Source organism: Phlebotomus papatasi, chromosome 2, assembly GCF_024763615.1.
Source record: "Phlebotomus papatasi isolate M1 chromosome 2, Ppap_2.1, whole genome shotgun sequence".
Taxonomy (NCBI): domain Eukaryota; kingdom Metazoa; phylum Arthropoda; class Insecta; order Diptera; family Psychodidae; genus Phlebotomus; species Phlebotomus papatasi.
The window spans coordinates 85,598,756-85,621,426 of NC_077223.1; the positions used below are offsets into that span (position 1 = coordinate 85,598,756).

The following is a 22,671-nucleotide window of genomic DNA, read 5'->3' on the forward strand; positions in this document are numbered from 1 at the left end:
AAGACAGTTTAACGTATTGAAATTTTGGTGTGACCTTTATCATAGGAGCAGAAACATAGGGAAAACAAAGTTACGATACGATACGATATGATTTTTTCTGAACACCTCAAGGTTAGATCGTTAACCGTTGGATTTTCAAAAACGATTTTTGACAGAGAAATCAAAGGACAGACGAGGATACAAACTTAAGCGGACACTATACGCCAGCCTAAGTGTTGAAACTTCTTAGATCAACCTAGGTTACGTTTCACCTCAGAAACTTACCAGGAATAATGGGTCCTCCTGCATTTGGTGGACCACTGAAACTCTTCAAAGGATGACCTTTTCCTCGTTTTGGTGCAGCGTCAACAGCAATTCCCGGGGCGTAAGTTATGGAAGGATTGCTGTAAAATTGAAATAAACATGAAGATACAAGTAACCCAAGTAGCACAATTTGATCACTGAGATCACTAACTAATCCCTGGAAGATTTCTTAAAGGAAAAAGTAGCCAGTGATGTTTTACCTGTAATTTGAGGGCATTGTTTCATAAGTATAGGGATTCTCCGTTGTTTGAGCTACCGGAGTCTGTCCGACCGACATATGACCCTGATTTGACATGTTGTACTGCGTCCTTGGGAACTGTGGTCTCTCCATTGTGTTGCTCATTGGTGTAGCTGTCAAAAAAATAAACCTTGAGTACCTTCTGTAAACCGAAGAAGAACCAACCAAATCCTTACTAATGTATCCAGGAACGTAGCTCCTTTTGTCCAGTGAATTGGTCACATGGGAAATCGGCGTTTCGCTGTCATAGTCATGAATTACTGACCTAGGTAGCGTCATGGCTCCACTACTTGAAGCCCCATCGCTTATTTGCGTCTGAGGTGGCTGTTGGTTGTTCTTCTCGATATTCTTCAGCTCCATCTGATCATGATGGATCCACAGATCCGGCGGTTTTATGATACCGGCATTATTTTTGTGGTAACTCTTTTTGGCATGATCTGGAGTAGATGGCGCCTTTCTGCGACAAATAATCGCCACCGCAATCACAACTATCAGAACCAGCAACAATGCAACGCCAATTATCAGGTACAGTACTGATGTGTTTGAGAAGCCGCCCAGAGTGTATGGTTGTTCTCTGGTTAGGACTTCTGCAGCAATATTTTGGGAAAATTGAAGTTTTGTTATTAACTGACTTTTGATCTTTGTTTTTAAATAAGTACAAGGTTAATTGAACGACAATATGAATGCACAATGCCAGTTCGCGTGCTTTTTTTTCGGTCTTGAAAATATGTATAATCCTGGGACCCCTGTAATTTGAGTTTCGTAAGCGTTACCTTTTCCTTACGTTCCAATTTCATTTCAATTGGACTTTTTTTTAGGAAAGAAACGCTTACCAGGAAGAATTTCAAGAATTCTGAAATTCTAACCTCACTTTTCAAATGTTTCACCTTTCTAACCTCATTTAACCTCAAAACAAAGATAGCAAGGTAACAGAAATGACTGGAAACTTACCTTTTCCCGTTGTATGAGAAACCATGGTTGAGAAGGGTCCATAGCCTTTGACATTCCTTGTTTGAACCTTAAAGTAGTACGTGGTGTAGGGCAGAAGATTCCTAATGACTGCTTTTGTTTGGGAATTGCCAACGATGGCCTCAATAGCCCAATCTCGGTCACGTTTTGTTGTATCGGTGGTATAGTAGACCAAGAATCCGGTAATTTGATCGATAAACTGACTGGAGATCTGCCAGTGAATGACTACATTCTGGGGATTGCTTTCATCAATCCGGACAGTGAGATCTCTCGGTGGAGGAATGGGATTTTGCTGAGCTGTCGTATTGAACACTGACATAGACCAAGAAGACTGTCTTCTGCCCTTTACAACTTTCACTGCAAACTCATATTGCGTGTTTGGCTTGAGATCGCCAATCATGCAATTGAGGGCAGTTGTGTTGTGATACTTGAACCGGGAAGTGGCTACAGGATTGTATCTGACAAGATAGTGGCGATTGTCCGTGACTTGCTGGCTCTTGCTCAGCGTTGTGTCAGTCCAGTAGACCACAATGGAATTAGCACTCATTGTGATGGCCCTGAGACCAACAGGAACTTCAAGTGGAGCAGGAGGTTCCACCAGAGCCTCCTCCCGGGTTCTCACATAATCATAAATCGGCGGACCATCTCCCACGAGATTTCTCGCCTTCAGCGATATCACATACTCACTATTTGGCTCCAAGCCCTTTATCTCATAATACCGCGCAATGGCATCCAATTCCTGCATCTCAACATCCGGAAGTCCCTTTCCCCAGCCCAAAATAAACCCACGCAGCTTTATATTCGTATCCCTCGGTGGTCCCCATGTAATAATAATACTTTCAGCACTGGGACGAGCTGAAAGGCAAGCGCAATTTAATTGCATAATCATCATGAAAAATATCAATTGAACATCAATCTGCGGAGACTGAGGGATGAGATAATAAATTGATAACGACATGTGGTAATACTTAATGCTTTTTATCGAAATTTTACATCAAATTTTCACCCATTATCCCATTCATTGATGCATTTTCGCAAAGTAAAATAACCACAGAAAATGAATGGAGCGCTTTTTGTGGATGATGGAACATAAATAGATTTGATGCAATAAAATACATTTTAAAAATAATTGACGGTGATGATAAACTCATGGAATCTGTGATACTGTTGCATATCCAATGACCAAAACATGGTAATTCAAAGTAAATCTTGTGACCATTTTTCAATTCGTCAAAATGATCGGTAGGTTCTCTCTCTCTAGGTTTAGTTTTGATGATGAAAATTTAATTCTACGGCAAATCTTAAAGTATTCCGAAAAATAGCAATTTCTAACCAAACAAAATAGTTCTCCTGAACTACTGCCAGATTTCCCGGACATTTACTTATTTTAAACTTCTCTGGTAAAGTTTTTTAATTATTTTTATAATCTTCCTAAAATCATATGGTATGACTCAAGGCTTAATTGATAAATTGCACCTATACCCTTTACCAAAAGCTGAGCTTTTGAAATACTTGTGACTTCCGTTTTCTACGCCCGAATTACTTTTGAAAATAAAATATCATGTGAAATTCTACAAGTATTCAGAAACAACTTTCCGTGACAATTTTTTAGCAATGCTACTGTTGAGTATTTTTCATAATTTCTTTTTAATTTCATTGCTAGAGAATGATTGAGTCGAGTTTAGTGGGTTAAATGAGTCGAGAGAAATTTAAATAGCAAGTTATTGAGTTCAAATGTAGATGGCGTTTAGAAGAGGGAAATTTTTCTAAATGTCACAAACGTCACAAACGAATTAGAAGACGAAGAAGAAGAAGAAGACTAAGTAGAAAATTCTGGAGTATTTGTAGTGAGAAAGAGTGGATGTGAAAATAAAGCTGCTGAAGGAAGCATTGTGTCTGGTCAAGTTTCGGTCTTCGATCCGGGTATTTATTAAGAATTATCTATTCCAGGTTTATCATCAAGGAGGAAGCTTCGGAGAGTGAAGGTTTTGGAGTATTTCTAACTAAATTGATATCTTTTAAGTGATTGAAGAGGAGGCTCCGGAAAGCGATTATGCGGGAGCATTTCTAATTCAATTAATAATCTATTAAAGGTAAAGATCTGCCACAACCAGTGATCCTTCGAGCCGGATATAGATTAAGAATTATCTATTCCAAGTATGTTTATCATCAAGGATGAAGCTCCGAAGAGCGATTGTCCGGGAGTATAATTCAATTAATAATCTATTAAAGGTAAAGCTCTGCCACAATCAGTGGTCCTTCGAGCCGGATATTCAAAGAATTATCTATTACAGGTTTGTTTATCATCAAGGAGGAAGCTCCGGAGAGTGAAGGTCTGGGAGTATTTCTAACTAAATTGATACCTTTTAAAGGTTTGTATATTCAGGAGGAAGCTCCGAAGAGCGATTGTCCGGAAGTATTTCTAGTTAAATATCTCTTAAAGGTAAAACTCTGCCACAATCACTGGCCCTTCGAGCTGGATATTCATTAAGAATTAAGTCCAGGTTTGTTTATCATCAAGGAGCAAGCTCCGAAAAGCGATTGTCCGGGAGTATTTCTAATTAAATTAATATCTCTTAAAGGTAAAACTGGGTAAAACTCTGCAACAACTAGCTACAGTGAAAAACGGTAAAATAACTTACTAATAAAATAACTAAATGCGTACAACTCGGGGTGCTTGCAACTCGGAATGCGTGAAAATTCGATTGTGAGTTGAATTTTGGGAGTAAAGAATCGCGTCAAGCCAATTACATCCATTTCGACTGCCGAGAACAGTTTACTCGACGCGATTCTTTACCCCCAAAATTCAACTCACAATCGAATTTTCACGCATTCCGAGTTGCAAGCACCCCGAGTTGCACGCATTTCGAGGTCACCTGTAAAGAATCTCAGCTACCATAAACTTATCTGGGCTTATCACTGGTTTCTAAATTATCTCGAAATCCTATTATGCTTTTTCGCTTCTTTTAGGTTCATTTTGTAGATCTTTTTGTGTAGATGAATTTTTTTTAAAAAAAAAGGACGTAAATGACAGCAAATTAGTTCTAGAGATATTTCTATTTGAATATGAAATAAAAAAAGGAAAAAATGAAGAAATGCACATATTTGAACAAAATGGAGGCAGATGCACAATGCAGGAACATGGCACAAGGCGGCAGCACTCTCTCTCTCTCTCTCTCTCTGTTTATATATCGACGACGGTTCCATTCCATACTATGCTATCTCAGAATGACAACTTCTTAGGAGAGCCATTTGAAGTTGGCGATTTCCTATGCTGCCCGTGTAATTTTTTTTCGAAAATCTCAAATATTTCGTTACCCGAACATCGGATAACCACCAAATTTTCACCAATTGTAGATCTCGGTCTCAGGAACAACATATCTCTCGGAGTAATATAAAGCTAAGTCGTGAAGAAATTTTTTGTGTATTTTCGCGGACTGACTTTCGCCGAATCGTTCACGGATTTTCGCGGACCGAGGATTTTTTCGGACCTCGAAATTTTTCGCGGATTTTCGTGGACAATTTTACAATTTTCTTCATTTTCAAATGAAACTTAGCATATCTTAAGCTTAATTAAGGCTCTTCTAAATGAATGTCAAGTTTGAGGTTTCTATCTCTCACAGATATTAAGCATTAAAGTTTTACGGATATTTTTACTTCTAAATTTCCACTGACAATCGAATTAGCATGCTTTCTAATTTGCAAGAACCTCGCGTTGCACGCATTTCGAGGTTGCCTGTAATGAATCTCAGCTACCATAAGCTTAGCTGGACTGCGAATTTACCCCCAATCCGAATTTGCAATGAAAGAATCATACCTATTTTAAGCCCATTTAGGCTTATCACTGGCTTTTACCATAACCCCACAATTCACATTTTGAATCTAAACGTCAATCGAATTTGAGAGATTCGGATTTTAATTAAGTTTTATTGAGTATTCCTACCATTTTCTTAAAGATTTCATCTTAAGCTAGCTCTGAAACCAGACGTTATGGCTTATAAGTTTCTTTTGTAAGAATATTCAAGAGCCACTAAGAAACCAAGAAGTACTGGCCATTTCAAAACATGAAATTTTTTTATTTTCTTTCGCAGTGCCAGTGTTCTGTTTGAAGTTTTCAATATTGTAAAATTCAGAGAGAATCCTTTTTTCTGTAAATACTCATGCAGAAGGGTGACCGATCAACCAATTCGTCATTAAATCGTTAAAATTCGATTTTTTTTAATGATTCTATGGATTTTGAATTGCGTTTCTAATTTTTATTTCACTTTATCGATGCAATTCACTTATACGATTTAATATGATTTACTTTTTTGGCACATAAGTGAAGTCATAAATGAGTAACAAATGTTACCTTATTCAGAAAAAAATTCCTGGACTCGATTTGAACTATTTCTATCATTAAGTTATTCAGTTATTATTCGTAGAAAATCATTTCCTTAATTTTTACAAAAATGAAATTGTCAGTTTGTGCTGCTTGGGTACATTTCCTCGATATCCTTGATAGTGCATCAATTTTTCATTTTTATGCATTTAAAATAAAATAATATTTCAAATGAACATATTACTTACTTCTTATAAAATCGGGCTGTTTTGGCGTTTGTGTCTCATCCAAATCATTCTCGAATGTCTGAACGTGCATCCATTCAGTAAAAGGTCCTGATCCATTGACCGTCATTGCTGCAATCTTCACCTGATACGATGAATGCCTCTCTAGGTTCTTGAGTTCGTAGTGCCTAACATTTCCCGGTGTTGTCTCCACCTGAAGCTTCTTCATCTTCCGATAGCGTATCTTGTAGCCTGTGATTTGTCCATTTCTCTTATCTTCCGGCGGAGGTTCCCAACTAATCGTCACGGACTGTTTGGAAGTAACAATTTAGTCATTTTTACGTATTCGTGAATTTTTATAATTTTCTTTTGTTTAGAATTAAATTTTTTTATTAAAAACAGAGGCTTATGAAATCTTGAAAATTTCAGTGTTGTATAAAAAATTAGGTTTTGAAATTTTGGAAATTTTCAGAAACTTTTGAAAAGTTGCATTTTAGGTCAACTGAATTTTTAAACACTGAAATTAAATTCCAAATATCCGCAATAATTAGTTAAAATGCTTGAAATAGAAATCTCATAAAACCTTTAATTAAAGACCTTTAGGGGGAATGAATGTTTGAAAGTTAGATAACTTACCGTTGAACTTGTAGCTTCGAGTGATACATTTTGTGGTGGATCAGAAGGTGTTGAGGAGTACGTCTTCACCTTTATCTCATTGGACGGATCTCCCATGCCATTTTGATTGAATGGCACAACAGATATTGTATATTCTGTAAATGGACGCAATTCAGTCAGAGTTGCCTCGAGTGACGTGCTATCCATGTACATCTCAGCCCCATCCTCAATCTAGTCTCGGAACAACAGAGAAATGCCATGAGAAGAAACATTCAATATCAAATTTTCGTCAATCACATCACAATAATCTCCTACCTCAAAATAGTAAATTCTGTACTTTGAGATAATTCCATTTGTCACAATCGGTGGTTCCCACTTTACATGCACCTCCCGATGACTAATTGGTATTCCTGCCACACTTCTCGGAGGCCCAGAAATATTCTCCTCGGGCTGCGTACTCTCCTCCAGTATCTGCAGCAGTTTTGGGTGGTAATTTATTTGAGCATTCATTGAGTGTTTCATTGGATAGGCACAGTTTATTGATTCAATACTCACAGCTGAACTCTCACCAGATCCATGTATGCTATTTCCCACGACACGAAACTGATAAGTCTTCCCCGGTAAAAGTGATTGGATATTCACTTGCTGCTCATCACGCGATTTCGTTGTGATTTTTCGTTCTCTGTTCGTTTTGTTTTTTTAAATCAAAATGATAAGGGAAAAGGATTAGATTGCAGACAAAGTGCTTTTATGAAATGTACTTGAAATGGCTATTTTATTGATATCCAATTTCTTGCAACCGATTTTACTGAGCTCGAAATATTTTGTTATGATTTAGATAAGGCCCACTTAGAAATAAATTTAGGCCACGCCCCTTTTAGGAATTATAACGGCTAGAACTAAGTATCAATTCAGAAGTGAGCTCTACGGAAAGTATTAGCTCACTTAATTTAAAATTATTATTTTTAAATGTTTTTCAAAGATATATAGGAGAATCAAATATAAAAAAAACATTCCTTTTAATTGAAATTTGGGCGGGGCTTAGTAAATTCCGATCAGTTTCTTAATAATTAATTCATATTTTCTGTAAGGTTTACTATGATTTAAAATGGCATTACGTTGCATATATTTTTTTCTATAGTTTTGAGTAGGGGAGACTGGGGCAAAAAGTCACAAATCGAAAAATTCAAAATTCAATATCTTCCAAGATAAAAAAGATAGCGGCTTAAAATTTTTCCCATAGATAGCCTCCATAGACCTTCATCAAAGTCGTAAGTTTCTTAGAATTAGAACAAGGAATTTAGAAAATAAAAATATCGAAATTTTTAGCTCTATTTTTGAAATATTTTCCTTGCAGAAGATATCAATTATTACCTACTTATTTTCCAAAATTGATGCACTGATGAACATTTCCTAAATAACTTGGATTATTTGAGTACGAATCCGCTATCTATTTTAGAATTTCACAAAAGTTCTTTTCCCCAGAAATCCTTTTATTAAAAATGGCCACATGGGGTAAAAAGTAAGAAAAGGTATAGAGCAAAAAGTAACAAAAAAGCGAAGCAATTTCTGATGTCTCACGGCGAAAAGAAACGTCATTACCATGTCTCGCCGCTTATCATTTTCATTAATCAAACGATTTGCAGTCTTTTGTGTGTTTTTCCTAAAATATCTTGAAAAGCGCTTTTCTCGTTCAGATGAAGAAAAAGGTGTTTTACAAAGTTGTAGATGAATGAATTTTGTATGAAAATGTGTCCTCTAGGTATTTTTTTTTATCAAATTTACGAAAGTCATTAATGAAGCGAATCAAAATGTGATAATACCCAATATAATAATACTATTTTCCCGAACATTTTTTTAGAATGGACACAAAATTACCTTTTAGAAATTGGCTCGATAAACGTATTTCCTACAAAATAGAGGAAAATTACTTTCACAAAGTTGTAGAGCGGTAAATTTCCTATAAAACTGTGCTAAATAGAAATTTCTGAGGCGCCCGAGTAGCTTGTAAAAAAATAAAATATCCGTTTTGTGACTTTTTGCCCCAGTCTCCCCTAACATGTAAAATTGCTTTCCAAAAGAAGCCACGCCCACTTTTAGCACGAAATTAACATTAAGTAGTTTACTATGTTAGGAAGCATTAGGTAAAAGAATAAAATATATGTGTTTAATTATCTACACTTCAGTGACAATAATAATGTAAAAAATAACCATATTCTTTTTATTTAAATCTTATTGTGGGCGTGGTTTGTTTTTTAAGTAGAATAGGTTCCTAGTACTTTGTTGTATTCTTTTGTAATAGTACATTACACCCCTTATTACACATTGAAATTTCAAAAACAAAAGCTTATTTCTGATATGGGCATTGTTAAAAATATTTTACAGTATTTTAGCGTATTAAGTCATAATAAATTCATTTTCTCAATTAAAACATAATGGGGGCGTGGCCAAATATTTAGATTGGCTCAACTCATAGTATAATATCGAAGATTAAGTCAGGGAAGGTGATTTCTTTAATTAGTGTTACAAACTGGTCTTGGACAAAATCCCGAAAAGCCAAAATTCTGAAATAGCCTCTTGAATGGATTGAAAATTCTAATTGACAAAGTTTGGAAAATTATTAGATTCGCTTTTTTAAACACAAGGAATTTTTATGTTTTGGGAAGTTATTGGTTTACTTCTGGGGACAGAGAGTAATTTTTGGTTTTGGGAAATTGATAGCCTCGCTTTGGGAGACAGAGGGAAATTTTCTATGCCTTTGGGCAATTATCAATTTCGCTTTTGAGGACAGGAGAAAATTTTTTGTGTCTTGGGAAATTTTCTGTATTTTAGAAATTTGTTAACCTCATTTCGGGAGACAGGGAAATTTTCTATGTCTTGGAAAATTATCTGTGTTTTGAGGAATTATTATTTTCGCTTTTTCGAGCAAAAGGATTTTTTTTGTATTGTAAAAAATTGTTAGCCTCGCTTCAGGATACAGGGAAATTTTCTATGTCTTGGGAAATTATTAGTTTCGGATTTTGGGAACAGAAGGGATTTTTTTTGTCTTGGGAAATTATTAGTTTCGCTTTTAAAGGCAGAGGGAAATATTCTATGTTTTGAGAAATAATTAATCTCGCTTTTCGAGGCAAAAGCAAATTTTTGGTGTTTTGGAAATTCTTAGTTTCGCTTTTGGGAACAGAAGGAAATTTTTGTGTCTTGGGAAATTATTAGTTTCGCTTTGAAGGACAGAGGAAAATATTCTGTGTTTTGGGAAATAATTGATCTCGCTTCTAAGAGCAAAAGAAAATTTTGTGGTTTGGGAAATTATTAATTTCGCTTCTTGAAGCAGAGGGGAATTTTCTGTATTTTGGGAAATTATTAATTTCGCTTTTGGCAGTAGAAGAAAATTTTCTGTACTGGGAAATTATTAGTTTCGCTTTTTCGGGCAGGAGAAAATTTCATGAGCTTTTGTAAATTATTAGACTCACTTTCTGGGACATAGAGGAATTTTCTGTGATTTGGGAAATTTTTAATTTCGCTATTTGAGGCAGAGGGAAATTTTTCTTGTTTTGGAAAATAATCAATCTCGCTTTTAGGGGCGGAAGGATATTTTCTGTGTCTTTAGACACTATTAGTTACGCTTTTGGAGACAGAGAAAAATTTACTGTATCTTGGGAAATTATTAGATTCGCTTTTGGACACAGAGGGAAATTTTCTGTGTCTTAGGAAAATTATTAGTTTCTGTAATTATTAATTCTGAAATTATTAGACAGGGTAATTTTTCGTTATAAGAAATTGTTATCCTTGCTTGTCGGGGCAAAAGGAAATTTTCTGTGTATTGGGAAATAATTAATCTCGTTTTCTGGGGCAAAGTTTTCTGTGTTTTGGAAAGCTATAAGTCTTACTTATTTTCTATATTTTTCTATGTTTTAGGAAAATATAAGCTTCGCTTTTTGAGACAAAAAGGAAATTTTCTGTATTTTGGGATATTATTAGTTTGACTTTTTTGGATTAAAGGATATTTTCTGTGTTTTTGGAAATTATTAGTCTCACTCTTTGGGACAAAAGGAAATTTTCTGTGTTTTGGGAAATTATTAAGAAATGTTAATGCCCAGGATTTCGACTAATTTAGGATTGTGGCTGTCAGTGGTCACAAGTAACGAACAACATTAAAAAAAATACATATTTTATTGAGAATTATTTTTTGAGGGAAGGGTGCCTAATATCACACCAGCATGACTGTTTTTTTTTTAATTTATCTGGATAGAAAACGATTTTTCCAAAATTATTGCAAAAGATATTCCTTAGGCAAAATGATGACCGTTAGCGACTAAAGAACAGAAATTCTTCAGAAATATTTTGTCTTTCAAAAAAAGAATATTTTTTGGAATGGATGAATCTTTCATTTTATATATTCTCCTTTAAAAAAATATGACTCTCGATTCATTAAAAAATAAATTAAATAGTCTCAATTTGTACGAGTTTGAAATTACGAATTACAAATAAGGATTTCCCCAATATTCCATCTGAGGCGAGATATAAAATCCCACTGACACTGTCTAATTCTATCTGTGTCTTATTCTGCCCCGATCTCCCGTATTTGGTTAATTATTAAAATATTTTATCAAGCTATTTAATTAAAAACAATAAAATGAATTTAGAAAATAATTGCATGGAACTCCATTGCGTAGTCGTACGCAACTAGTTGCATCGACAAAAAATTAATTCCATGCGATTTTTTAAGTTTCCTCACTCACCTATCGCTCGTTGTCATTTTGTAGAAGACCGTGTAGGAGATAACTTCATCTGGATTCTTCAGTGGTTCCATCCAGCTCAGAGAAATGAATCTAGGCTTGACAATTTGTGCCTCGAGATCCCTCGGAGGCCCCGGAAGTGGCGTCGAAGCTTCCACATTGGCGTCTAAATGCGTCCGTTTGCGTGTGACAGGAGGAAAATAAACATTAGAAAAGTGCTCAACATCCTCACTCTCGGGATCATCTTTAGCTCTCATGAGGGAATTAAAGAGTTTCTTGGGATCAACATTGGGACCATAGGGATGAATAGTTCCCTCATCGTCCTCATCATCATCCTCCTCTTCCTCCTCATCGTCGTATTCCTCATCATTTCCCGCATCATCGTCATTGTAATCGCCCAAACTCTCATCATCATCATTCGTATTCCTCCTTTTGTCTTTGTTCATTAAACTATCGAAGGCACTCTTGGACAGGAGTCGAGTATTTAAGATTCCCTGACCAGTCGCTGATTTGGGCGTCAGTGGAAAGGGCAATTTACCCTTTCCCTTTTCCTGCTTCATGCGCTTCAGTCCATCTCCTTTTCATTCGATGGGAAAATTTCGTGATTTGCCAACCAAGGAATCGCCCCAAAAAAGGTGACGAAATGAAAATAAATAAAAACAACCAAAGAAAAAGAAATAAGAACAAAATAATAAGGATTCTTTAAGGAATATTTGCAACAAGAAAAGGCAAATAACAAAATTCTGTGAATGACTAACAAAATTTCCAAGCCATTTTACATCATTTCAGATAAAGAGGAAAATAAATGCTTAGCGAAATGCTCGACTAAATTTCATAGACACTGTAATTCACAAATTCAGAAAATTTTCTTAGAATCCCTGCAAAATTTCATTACAGTCTTCAAAATTTCGAGAAATCATTCTAAAAGTTTTACAAGAAACTGGATGCAAAGAGTCTCACAATCGCAAAATTTCATGAAATTTTCCAAAATTTCAAGACCTAATTCGCATAGGATTAGAAATTAATAAATGATGAAAACATTTTTATAATAATTAAATTTATATTTATTCTAAAGATATAAAATTTCACAAAGTTTCATGAAAATTCACAAAATTCATCAGGAAATTTCGAAAATTTCCAAAATTTCGAGTAATTTTCATGAAGAAAGTACTTTGCAAAGATTCAATTCACTAATACAAAAAAGAATTGACAACAACTTGAGAATATTTCGTTATTTTATATCATTAAAATAAATTTTTAAATAAATTTTTTAATCTTAAAATATTTCAAAAATTCATAGTTGAATTTAAAAAAAAAATCAATTTTTATAACATGTGTCAAGGTTAAAAAAATTTGTCAAGAAAATTGTCAAAAAAGAGACAAAACATTTTTTTGTGCTAAGATTTACATAAAATCAAATTTATAAAAATGTATGCAGATTTTCAAAAATAAAACTTCAAAGAATCTTAATTTGGAATTTTCTGTGAGAATTTGAATAAATTTTGGAAAGGAAAGAAATATTTTTCAATTTTTCTACTAAACGAACAATATTTAATTCAAATAATCGATATTTTCACAAAATTTCAAGAAGATTTCCAAAATTTTAGGAAATTTTCACGAGTCCAGTCAGTCCAGTATTTTGCCAAGATTCAATTAAAAAAATAATGAAATTTTACAAAAGCTTTGAAAAAAAAACATTGCATTGAATTGACTTTAAAACCATTTAAATATTTTTTTAATATTTAAATAAGTAAATTTCTTTTATTATATTAATTTTAAATTTCAAAAATTGCTACATAATATACCAAAAATTTAATGCTTATAAAAAATAAAGGTTAAAAGAACTTATCAAAATACTGTTCAAAGAAAATTTTAAGTTTAAGAAAAAAAGGAATTCCAAAATTTCGAATAAATTTCCAAAATTTCGGGTAATTTTCACGAGGAAAGTATTTGCAAAGAATTTCATGAAAACTTCTGAAAACATTATAATTTAAAGTCAATAAAATATTTTTTTTGTAATATTAAATCAGTAAAATCATTTAAAGAAAATTTTCCAAATTGAAAAATCCCTGAAGTCCAGAAAAACTCATCAAAAAATTGTCGAAAACAACTTTTAAAGAAGCATTTTTCTATAAATATTTGTAATAAAAGAAATATAATAAAAAAATATACGCAAATTGAAAAATAATCAAGGAGTGAATAAGTGTCTCTCAGAGTGAACCGTGAGCGACGATCAGCAAAATAGTGCCGATCTGGAGCTAAAAATTAGCATATCGGCTCAATTCGGTCACAAATCGGCAGATCGGCCGATTTCTGAGAAGGGAAATTATCTGTGTCTTGGGAATGTTTTTAGTTTCGTCTTTTAGGACAAAGGGAAATTTTCCGTGTTTTGGGAAATTTTTAGTTTCGTCATTTGGGGCAAAGGGAAATTTTCTGTGTTTTGGGAAATTTTTAGTTTCGTCCTTTAGGGCAAAGGGAAATTTTCTGTGTTTTGGGAAGTTTTTAGTTTCGTCATTTGGGGCAAAGGGAAATTTTCTGTGTCCTGAGAATATTTTTATTTTCGTCATTTGGGGCAAACGGAAATTTTCTGTGTTTTGGGAATGTTTTTAGTTTCGTCCTTTAAGGTAAAGGGAAATTTTCTGTGTCTTGGGAATGTTTTTAGTTTCGTCCTTTGGGGCCAAGGGAAATTTTCTGTGTCTTGGGAATGTTTTTAGTTTCGTTCTTTGGGGCCAAGGGAAATTTTCTCTCTTTTGGGAAATTTTTAGTTTCGTCCTTTAGGGCAAAGGGAAATTTTCTGTGTTTTGAGAAATTTTTAGTTTAGTCATTTGGGGCAAAGGGAAATTTTCTATGTTTTGGGAAATTTTTAATTTCGTCATTTGGGGCAAAGGGAAATTTTCTGTGTTTTGGGAATGTTTTTAGTTTCGTCCTTTAGGGCAAAGGGAAATTTTCCGTGTTTTGGGAATGTTTTTAGTTTCGTCCTTCAGGGCAAAGGGAAATTTTCTGTGTTTTGAGAAATTTTTAGTTTCGTGATTTGGGGCAAAGGGAAATTTTCTATGTTTTGGGAATGTTTTTAGTTTCCTTCTTTTGGGGCAAAGGGAAATTTTCTGTGTTTTGAGAAATTTTTAGTTTCGTCCTTGAGGGCAAAGGGAAATTTTCTGTGTTTTGGAAAATATTTAGTTTCGTCATTTGGGGCAAAAGGAAATTTTCTGTGTTTTGGGAAATATTTGGTTTCGTCATTTGGGGCAAAGGGAAATTTTCTGTGTTTTGGGAAATTTTTAGTTTCGTCAATCGGGGCAAAGGAAAATTTTCTGTGTTTTGGGAAATTTTTAGTTTCGTCCTTTAGGGCAAAGGGAAATTTTCTGTGTTTTGAGAAATTTTTAGTTCCGACCTTTAGGGCAAAGGGAAATTTTCCGTGTTTTGGGAAGGTTTTTAGTTCCGAAGGAATAAAAAATCTTACCTGGCTGCACGATTTCCAGCCTAGCTGAAGCTTGGATGCTTCCAGCTGGATTTGATCCGATGCACTGAAACATCCCTGCGTCTGACCCAATGAGTCCTAGGATCCTCAAATTACTGCCCCCGACAATCTGCATGTAGTCATTGGGCGTTATGAGATCCCCATTCTTGAGCCACTGAACAACAGGAGCAGGCTTTCCATGAATGGCACATTCGAGTTCAAGTTCCTCCTTCTTGAAAGCCGCCTTATCTTCGGGACTCTGAATGAACTTTGGAGGAACTTGAACCAAGACTGAAGCACTGGCATCCAGTGAATCAACACTGTTGATAGCCCGGCATTGGTAGTCGCCGGAATCGTCATCTTCAGCCGAAAGGATTTGCAGGGATCCCGTTCCGATGATCCGGAAGCGAGAATCCAAATCACTGAAAAGAATTTTTTGATTAGAGCTGAAGTTGTTCGGGAGATTGACAAGGAAGCCTTACTTCATGTCAATGTCACCTCCATTCTTCAGCCACCTGATTGTGGGCTTGGGATTCCCATTAGCCACACACTCAAGCGTCACCGTTTCCCCCTCTTTGACAGTCTGAGGAGCTGGGACAACAACAAAAGAGGGCGAAGCAAAACTTTCCGGAACTCCTGCAGTTGACTTAATATTGAGATTTGACTTGCTGCTCAACCTCGATGCACCACCTGCAGTGACATTGCACTGATATGTGCCCCTATCGGAGGCAGATAACTCATCAATCTCCAGTGCTCCCGATTGCAGAATCAGCATTCGTGATTCATCAATCACCAATGGGACATCATCCTTAATCCACTCAACACTGTACGCAACATTTGCCGGCAATTTGGCCGTTAGACAGCGGAAATAGGCCGTTTGACCAGGAAACAGGTAGATCTCATTGAATTCTTGATTCAATTCAGGCAAACTGGCAATGGACACTGTTGCCGGACGACTAACAATTGTCCCAATTCCATCTGCCGTCAGCAGGCACTGATACGTTCCCGTAAGTCCCCGATTCTCCTCAATCGAACTAATGTACAGTGAACCATTTTGCAATTGTGTCCTGGGGTACAGCAGAATAAATTACTTCTTTAGCACATTGCACGACAAATGAGAGGGAGCATTGCTAGACAGCAATTACATTTTCTTGCATCAATTTCAAACCATTTCCACAAAATTTAGTGTCACTTTTTGGGGCTGGCAATGTTGAAACATTTGAAATGCAATTTGCCATTCTCAGTGATATCTTTGCTAAACAAAATCCATTAAATACATTTGTACATTATGTGTTGGATTTAATTAGAGAACCGGAATTGCTCGACAAATTACTATTAGGTGAAAATAAAAAAAAACAATTGAATTAAATTCTATGCTCGTAAAATTCAAGAGGTAATTCATTGTGGAAATATAAACCAGGAACGCTTCAAAATCGAAAATATATTTTTGAAATCGTAAAAACGGATCCAAAAATGAAAAAGAAACGTTTTTTGGAATCCCAAAAATGCATCCTAAAAGCACATAAATACATTTCGAACGCCGGACATAGGAAGGTCCGGATTAAATAAAAACTGATTGAAGGAATTTCATGAGAATTGCCTACCATTGGGAGCTAATTTATAAAATCATTTTTGAAATGCCCCTAAATGTCTGCAAATATTTTTTCACGCTGTAAATTTGAAATGCACTTCCTATGAACCATTGGCGCTGAAAATAGGCTAAAAAATTGGAGAGGAATATTTTTTGCATACATCACGGCGTTTCCGTTGCTTATTCCAAAGGTATCTCCTGGGTATGCATTTTTTCTGTGTCGTAGAAGTGAATTCGCGGGCTTTTTTCGGTCCTGAGAATTTTGTTTTAAAGCGGAACACCCCGTACGCAAAAACACCGTATTTCTGAAAACGGTCTCACTCCTGTTTTTGCACAGAAACGACAAAATCGGACAAATGGTATAATCTGAGAAAAAAATGGTATAATAGCGAAATATAACCATAAGAATGTCTACCAGATTTTAAAACAAAGCAATCATCAAAATCGGTTAAACTGGAGTCAAACTTATTGAGGTTACGTGTTATGAAAATTGGTTTTTCGACTATGGCACCTCCAGTATTGGTCTTACAAAGTTTAAATATTCTAGAAAGTTGTAGCGCTTTGTGAGACTTTTCATTTTCGTCCTTACTGGTTAAAATCGGTCAAATAGAACCGGAGATACGACGTTTTAAATTTCATCAAATTTAGCCCACCGTGTCACGTAAACCACGCCATTTTTTGGAATCATGTCAGCCTAGACTACAATATAGAAAAACTTAATAAAAATGCATATTGTGGCTTTAAGAAAAATGCGTTTGAATTTTTAAGGTATCGGAGCGCCATCCATCGTTTTGAATTTTTGAATTGTTATTTAAAATTGTTCACCGAAATCAAAGGTTAAAAAAAAGTTTAGGTGAAATCAATCTTTTATTCACTCTCTGGCAACAATTACAATCTGGCTACAGGATTAATTAGAAAAATTGTTTTTTGCAATGTTGGCATCAACTTGAACCACAACAAAAAACGTTTTTATGTCACAAAAATCGACTGTTCCTTATCAATCTTCAAAATCGTGTATATTTCTACCCGAAAATCTTTAAGTCAATGGGATAGGAATTACTCGAGCTCTGCTATTAACTTCGAAGAGCCTAAAAAAATACCCTCAGTCTATGTCATTAAGCGGATCCTGATCAAATTTACAAGTCAAAATCCGAAAAGTCGAAATCAAAAATCCAAAAAGCTAAAGCTAAAATTGCGAACGCAAAAAATAAGAAAACCAAAATTTCAAATGGGTCAAATTCCCTAAAAGCCCAAAATCCAAAACCACGAAATTCGGTATTTTGGATTTCGGAATTTTGGTTTTTCGGGTTTTTGGATTTTAGGATTTAGCTTTTCGAGATTTTAAATGTCGAGATTTTTGATTTTTGAGATTTTGGACTTCGGTTTTCGGGATTTTGGCTTTTCAAGATTTTGGATATTCGGGGTTTAGACTTACAGGAATTTTACTTTTTGGAATTTTGGCTTCTCGGGATTTTGGATATTCGGGATATTGATTTTTCGGGATTTTCGATTTCGAGATTTTGGCGTTCCAGATTTGACTTTTCGGGATTTTGATTTTTCGGAATTGTGGATTTCGGGATTTTGGATTTTCGAGATTTTGGATATTCGGGGTTTAGTCTTACAGGATTTTTGCTTTTTGGAATTTTGGCTTCTCGGGATTTTGGATATTCAGGTTATTGATTTTTCGGGATTTTTGATTTCGAGATTCCGGCTTTTTGGGATTTTTGCTTTTCGAGATTTCGGATATTCGGAATTTTGTCTTTTTGGGATTTTGGCTATTCGGGATTTTGGATTTTGAGTTTTCCGGATTTTGGCTTTTCTGAGGCTCCTTGAGATTTTGGTTATTCGGGGTTTAGGCTTACAGGATTTTTGCTTTTTGGTATTTTGGCTTCTCAAGATTTTGGCTTTTCTGTAGCTTTTCGGGATTTTGGATATTCGGGATATTGATTTTTCTGGATTTTCGATTTCGAGATTCCGGCTTTTCAGGATTTTGGATTTCGGGATTTTGGCTTTATGGGATTTTAGATTTCTGGATTTCAGGTTTTCGGGATTTTTGCTTTTATGGAGCTTTTCGAGATTTTGGATATTCGGGGTTTTGGCAATTCAGGATTTTGGATTTCGGGATTTTTGTTTTTCGGTATTTTGGATATTCGGGATTTTGCCTTTTTGGGATTTTGAATTTCGAGTTTTCGGGATTTTGGCTTTTCTAAGGACTCTTTGAGATTTAGCACATTCGAGATTTTGGATATTCGGAATTTTGGCTTTTGGGATTTTGTCTATTCAAGATTTTGCATTTCTGGATTTTGGATTTCGGGATTATTGCTCTTTGGGATATTGTATTTCAGGTTTTCGGGATTTTGGCTTTGCTGAGTCTCCTTGAGATTTTGGATATTCGGTATGATTTTTGGGATTTAAGCTTTTCGGGATTTTGGATATTTGGAATTTTGTCTTTTCGATATTTTGGTCAGCATCGCCTTAAGTAAATCATATTTCTAACACGGAATGTGCCTTGGCTCAATAGACGTAGTTTTTTAAAGTTTAAAGTAATCAAAAGATTTTTTGGGCAAGATGTAAAATGTTAAAGCTTTGAAATAAAAGCCAAGAAAACAAAGGGTCAGGAGCTTTCGAAAGTTCAAGAAGACCAACCTGTGAAAATAAAACGCAAATTTTCACATTTGCAAATTTGCCCTTGTATATAAATATCTTTGTTTTAGATAAAAGATATTTTGAAGAAATCATTTTCACGATAATGACCTTGAATCACATCTATTAACAATTTTTCGAGGACAAATGTAAAGTAGCTCTAAAGAATATATTTTGCAAACGATTTGGGCAAATTTGGTTTCTTTGGAAAGGTCTTGGAATCTGTGGTAAACCTAAACGTGTTCGAACAGATTAGGATTACAGCAATTTTTAAAATGATTTATGAATAGCTTAAAATCAGATGTGAACCGGTTCTTGTATCAGTAATCACTTGATAAACTTTTAACTTTGAATAAATAGACTATAAAAGCACTTCAAGAACAAGACTCTAAAATGACTTTAAAAGTTGTGGAAATATGAAAATATAAATTCAAATCACGTAATAACAATTGCCATTAGTGAATCATTCAAAATGATTTTTAGAGGCATTCCTCACCTAAATGTGTCCCCAACAATTCCAATTTCCTGTCCATCCGGTCCTCTCCATCGAATATTTGGAGCTGTTTTTCCATCCTTGAGTGCCGATGGATCCATCCGACCGCTACATTGCAATAAAACCGAATTTCCCTCTTGGACGGCGACATCCACGGGCTCCAGTGTGAATTCCAGAGCTGCAATAAAAGAAACGGTTAAAAATTTTCTGAATATTTCATCTTTTCGAAACGCTTCTAGTGTCAAGGATATAAAATTCCTCGTGGGAATAGTCAAAATGCCAGAAGATTGAGTGGCTGGGAGGCAGAGATAAAAAAAAGAAGAAGTGAATATGGTAGAACACTTTGTTCTGCCGTCAAAGAGACAACAATCACTCAGCATCGATTTCCCTGTGTGAAGGCAGAGGCAATTGTTAAAACCACCAACTGGAGCATCATTGAGAGTTTTGTCAGAGGAAAGATTACAATCTGCAACCAGCATATTCCTATTGTGAATGTATTTTTCAAATTGACTAAATAAAACCATCTCTTCCATCTACCCTTCAATTTAACTGCCAAAAAAGACATGAGGATATATCTACTCCTCATCCTTCATTTGAAAACATACCAATCCTCCTTTCACAACTTTTGTTATTGTTGGACGAATCTCTGCTTTTTAAGAGTGAAAAATTGGATTTATTTGGAGAGAAAACAACACCATTTGAGAAGATTTTCTTCTTGTGTCACCATTCAACAAAATACGGATATTGAGATAGGAAAAGCAGATCACAAAGAACATTTTTAATGCCATGGCAATGGATTTACATTTGGAAAAATAAAGTATATCCCTTTTTGGCAAGAGTTCAAAAACCACCAATAATTCCCTAGATTCGGTAACAATTCCATTTCAATATGAATAGCGCAAATTATAGTAAGAAAAATTGTAGTCATTAGCCTAGAAAAGCTTACAGATTTTCAGATTTTAATGTAATTTAAAACAGTTTTCTGGCACTCAAATACAATTTTGCAATTACCGTAACAGATATAAAGAGATTTGAAAACCGGAATTAGTAATGGCAAAAATCTAAATGTACGGAAGAAACATCCAAATTACGGGAAAGCGCTCCTGAACAATCCACGGTGGACGTAGCAGATTCTTCCAATACGGAAACATTGTACAGTAAAGTTCCTCAAATATAGCTTCACAAAACGGTTAAATTCAAAATGTAAAATTTGAATTTTATCCATTTCACTTACAGTTCATGGAAATCTTCGGTTTTATAGTCCGATTTGAACTAATTTTGAAAAGGTTTTGAAACTTTTACAGCTACAGTCCCGAAAGCCAAAATATCGAACAACAAAATCCCGAAAAGTTAAAATCCCGATGAGAGAAAATCCCGAATGGAATCACGATTGGGTCAAAATTCCGGATAGGCCAATATCCCAAAAGGCAAAATCCCGGAAACGAAAATCCTGGACAACAAAGTTCCGAAAGCCAAAATCCCGAAAAGCCGAAATCCGGTAAAGTCAAAAGTTTATATCTCAAAAACGAAAATCCCGAACGCAAAATCCCGAAAACCAAAGTCCCAAAAGCCAAGGTTCCGAAAGCCAAATATTCCCGAAGACCAAAATCCCGAAAAAGCCACAATCCCGAAAGTTAAAATACTGAAAAAGAAAATCCTGAAATCCAAAGTTCCGAAAGCCAAAATCCCGAATAGCCAAAATCCCGAAAAGCCACAATCCCGTAAAGCCAAAATTCCGAAATCAAAAATCCCAAACGCCAAAATCCCGAAAGTCAAAGTCCCTAAAGCCAATGTTCAGAAAGCCAAATATTCCCGAAGGCCAAAATCCCGAAAAGGCCACAATCCCGAAAGTTAAAATATTGAAAACCAATGTTCCGAAAGCCAAAATCCCGAAATCCCGAAAAGTCTAAATCCCGAAATCGAAAATCCCGAAAGCCAAAATCTCGAAAGCCAAAGTCCCAAAAGCCAAGATCCCGAAAGCCAAATATTCCCGAAGGCTAAAATCCCGAAAAGGCCACAATCCCGAAAGTTAAAATACTAATAACGAAAATCCGAATTCCTGCAATCCAAAATTCAGTAGGGTCAAAATTTTAAAAGAAATGAAAGTATAGGGAGGATGATATGTGAAATAATTTCCCAAAATACAGAAAATTCCTTTGTGCCTTCAGAAAGCTCAGGTGCAATCGTGGGAGTAGTTATGACACTTTTAAGAATTGAGGATCACTGGTATAAATAAAAGGGTCAAATTGATCCTTTTCAGAAAAAAATAGATCATATTTGATCATTTGCAAGGTTCGCTCGTATCTCTTAAAATGTTGTATGCATATTTATCACGATAGATTATGTTTTATAGTAAACTTATTACTCATATCATATTTCTCTCATCTGAACGAACACCGAAGATGACTTTTTCATTGTTTTTATTCGTTTATTCCGGAGTTAAATAGGTGTCAAAACCGTTAAAACAGTGATCCTTTTAAAGGATCCTCGGTGACTTTTTTATTTTCACCAGTGATTTCGACTTTAGGGATTTTAGCGTTCGGGATTTTGGCCAATTCGGGATTTCGACTATTTTGCCCCATTAGGGATTTTGACCGTTTTGTCCCATTCGGGATTTTGACCATTTTGCCTCATTCGGGATTTTGACCGTTTTGTCCCATTCGGGATTTTGGCCCATTCGAGATTTCGACTACTTTGCCCCATTCGGGATTTCGACTATTTTGCACCATTCGGGATTTTGATCGTTTTGTCTCATTCGGGATATTGGCTTTTTTGGGATCTTTATGTTCGAGATTTTGACATTCAGGATTTTAAACGGGACCCGACACTATTACCAATTCGAGATTTTGGGCCCGTCGGAATTTTCGGAACTTGTTTTATAAATAACGGAACGCCCCGAACATAATAAATTCTCATAGTCACCTCAGGAGGTGCAATAGTGATATCACCCAGAGCGGTGATATTACTACAAAAAAACTTCAGGGGAATAGAAGAAACGTTCAACAACAGGGAAATCCGGAAGTCGTCGAGAAGAGACAATCACTCAGGGAAACACATCAACTATCTCCAGAGCTTTCGGCTCGG

At 35.4% G+C, this 22,671-nt stretch overlaps 1 protein-coding gene across 1 annotated transcript in view; it reads right to left on the reverse strand.

Annotated features, from left to right (window-relative positions):
• LOC129804838 (neogenin) overlaps positions 1 to 22,671 on the reverse strand; it is a 92,871-nt gene that overhangs the window by 8,787 nt on the left and 61,413 nt on the right. The window contains exons 2-13 of the mRNA XM_055852478.1: positions 19,591 to 19,765; positions 15,343 to 15,927; positions 14,864 to 15,282; positions 11,410 to 11,983; positions 7,226 to 7,352; positions 6,986 to 7,141; positions 6,692 to 6,901; positions 6,080 to 6,365; positions 1,493 to 2,365; positions 718 to 1,128; positions 504 to 654; positions 265 to 383 (exon numbers count right to left, since the gene is read on the reverse strand). Of these exons, the coding sequence (XP_055708453.1) occupies positions 265 to 383; positions 504 to 654; positions 718 to 1,128; positions 1,493 to 2,365; positions 6,080 to 6,365; positions 6,692 to 6,901; positions 6,986 to 7,141; positions 7,226 to 7,352; positions 11,410 to 11,983; positions 14,864 to 15,282; positions 15,343 to 15,927; positions 19,591 to 19,765 (4,086 nt within the window). The remainder of the gene's footprint in view (positions 1 to 264; positions 384 to 503; positions 655 to 717; positions 1,129 to 1,492; positions 2,366 to 6,079; positions 6,366 to 6,691; positions 6,902 to 6,985; positions 7,142 to 7,225; positions 7,353 to 11,409; positions 11,984 to 14,863; positions 15,283 to 15,342; positions 15,928 to 19,590; positions 19,766 to 22,671) is intronic.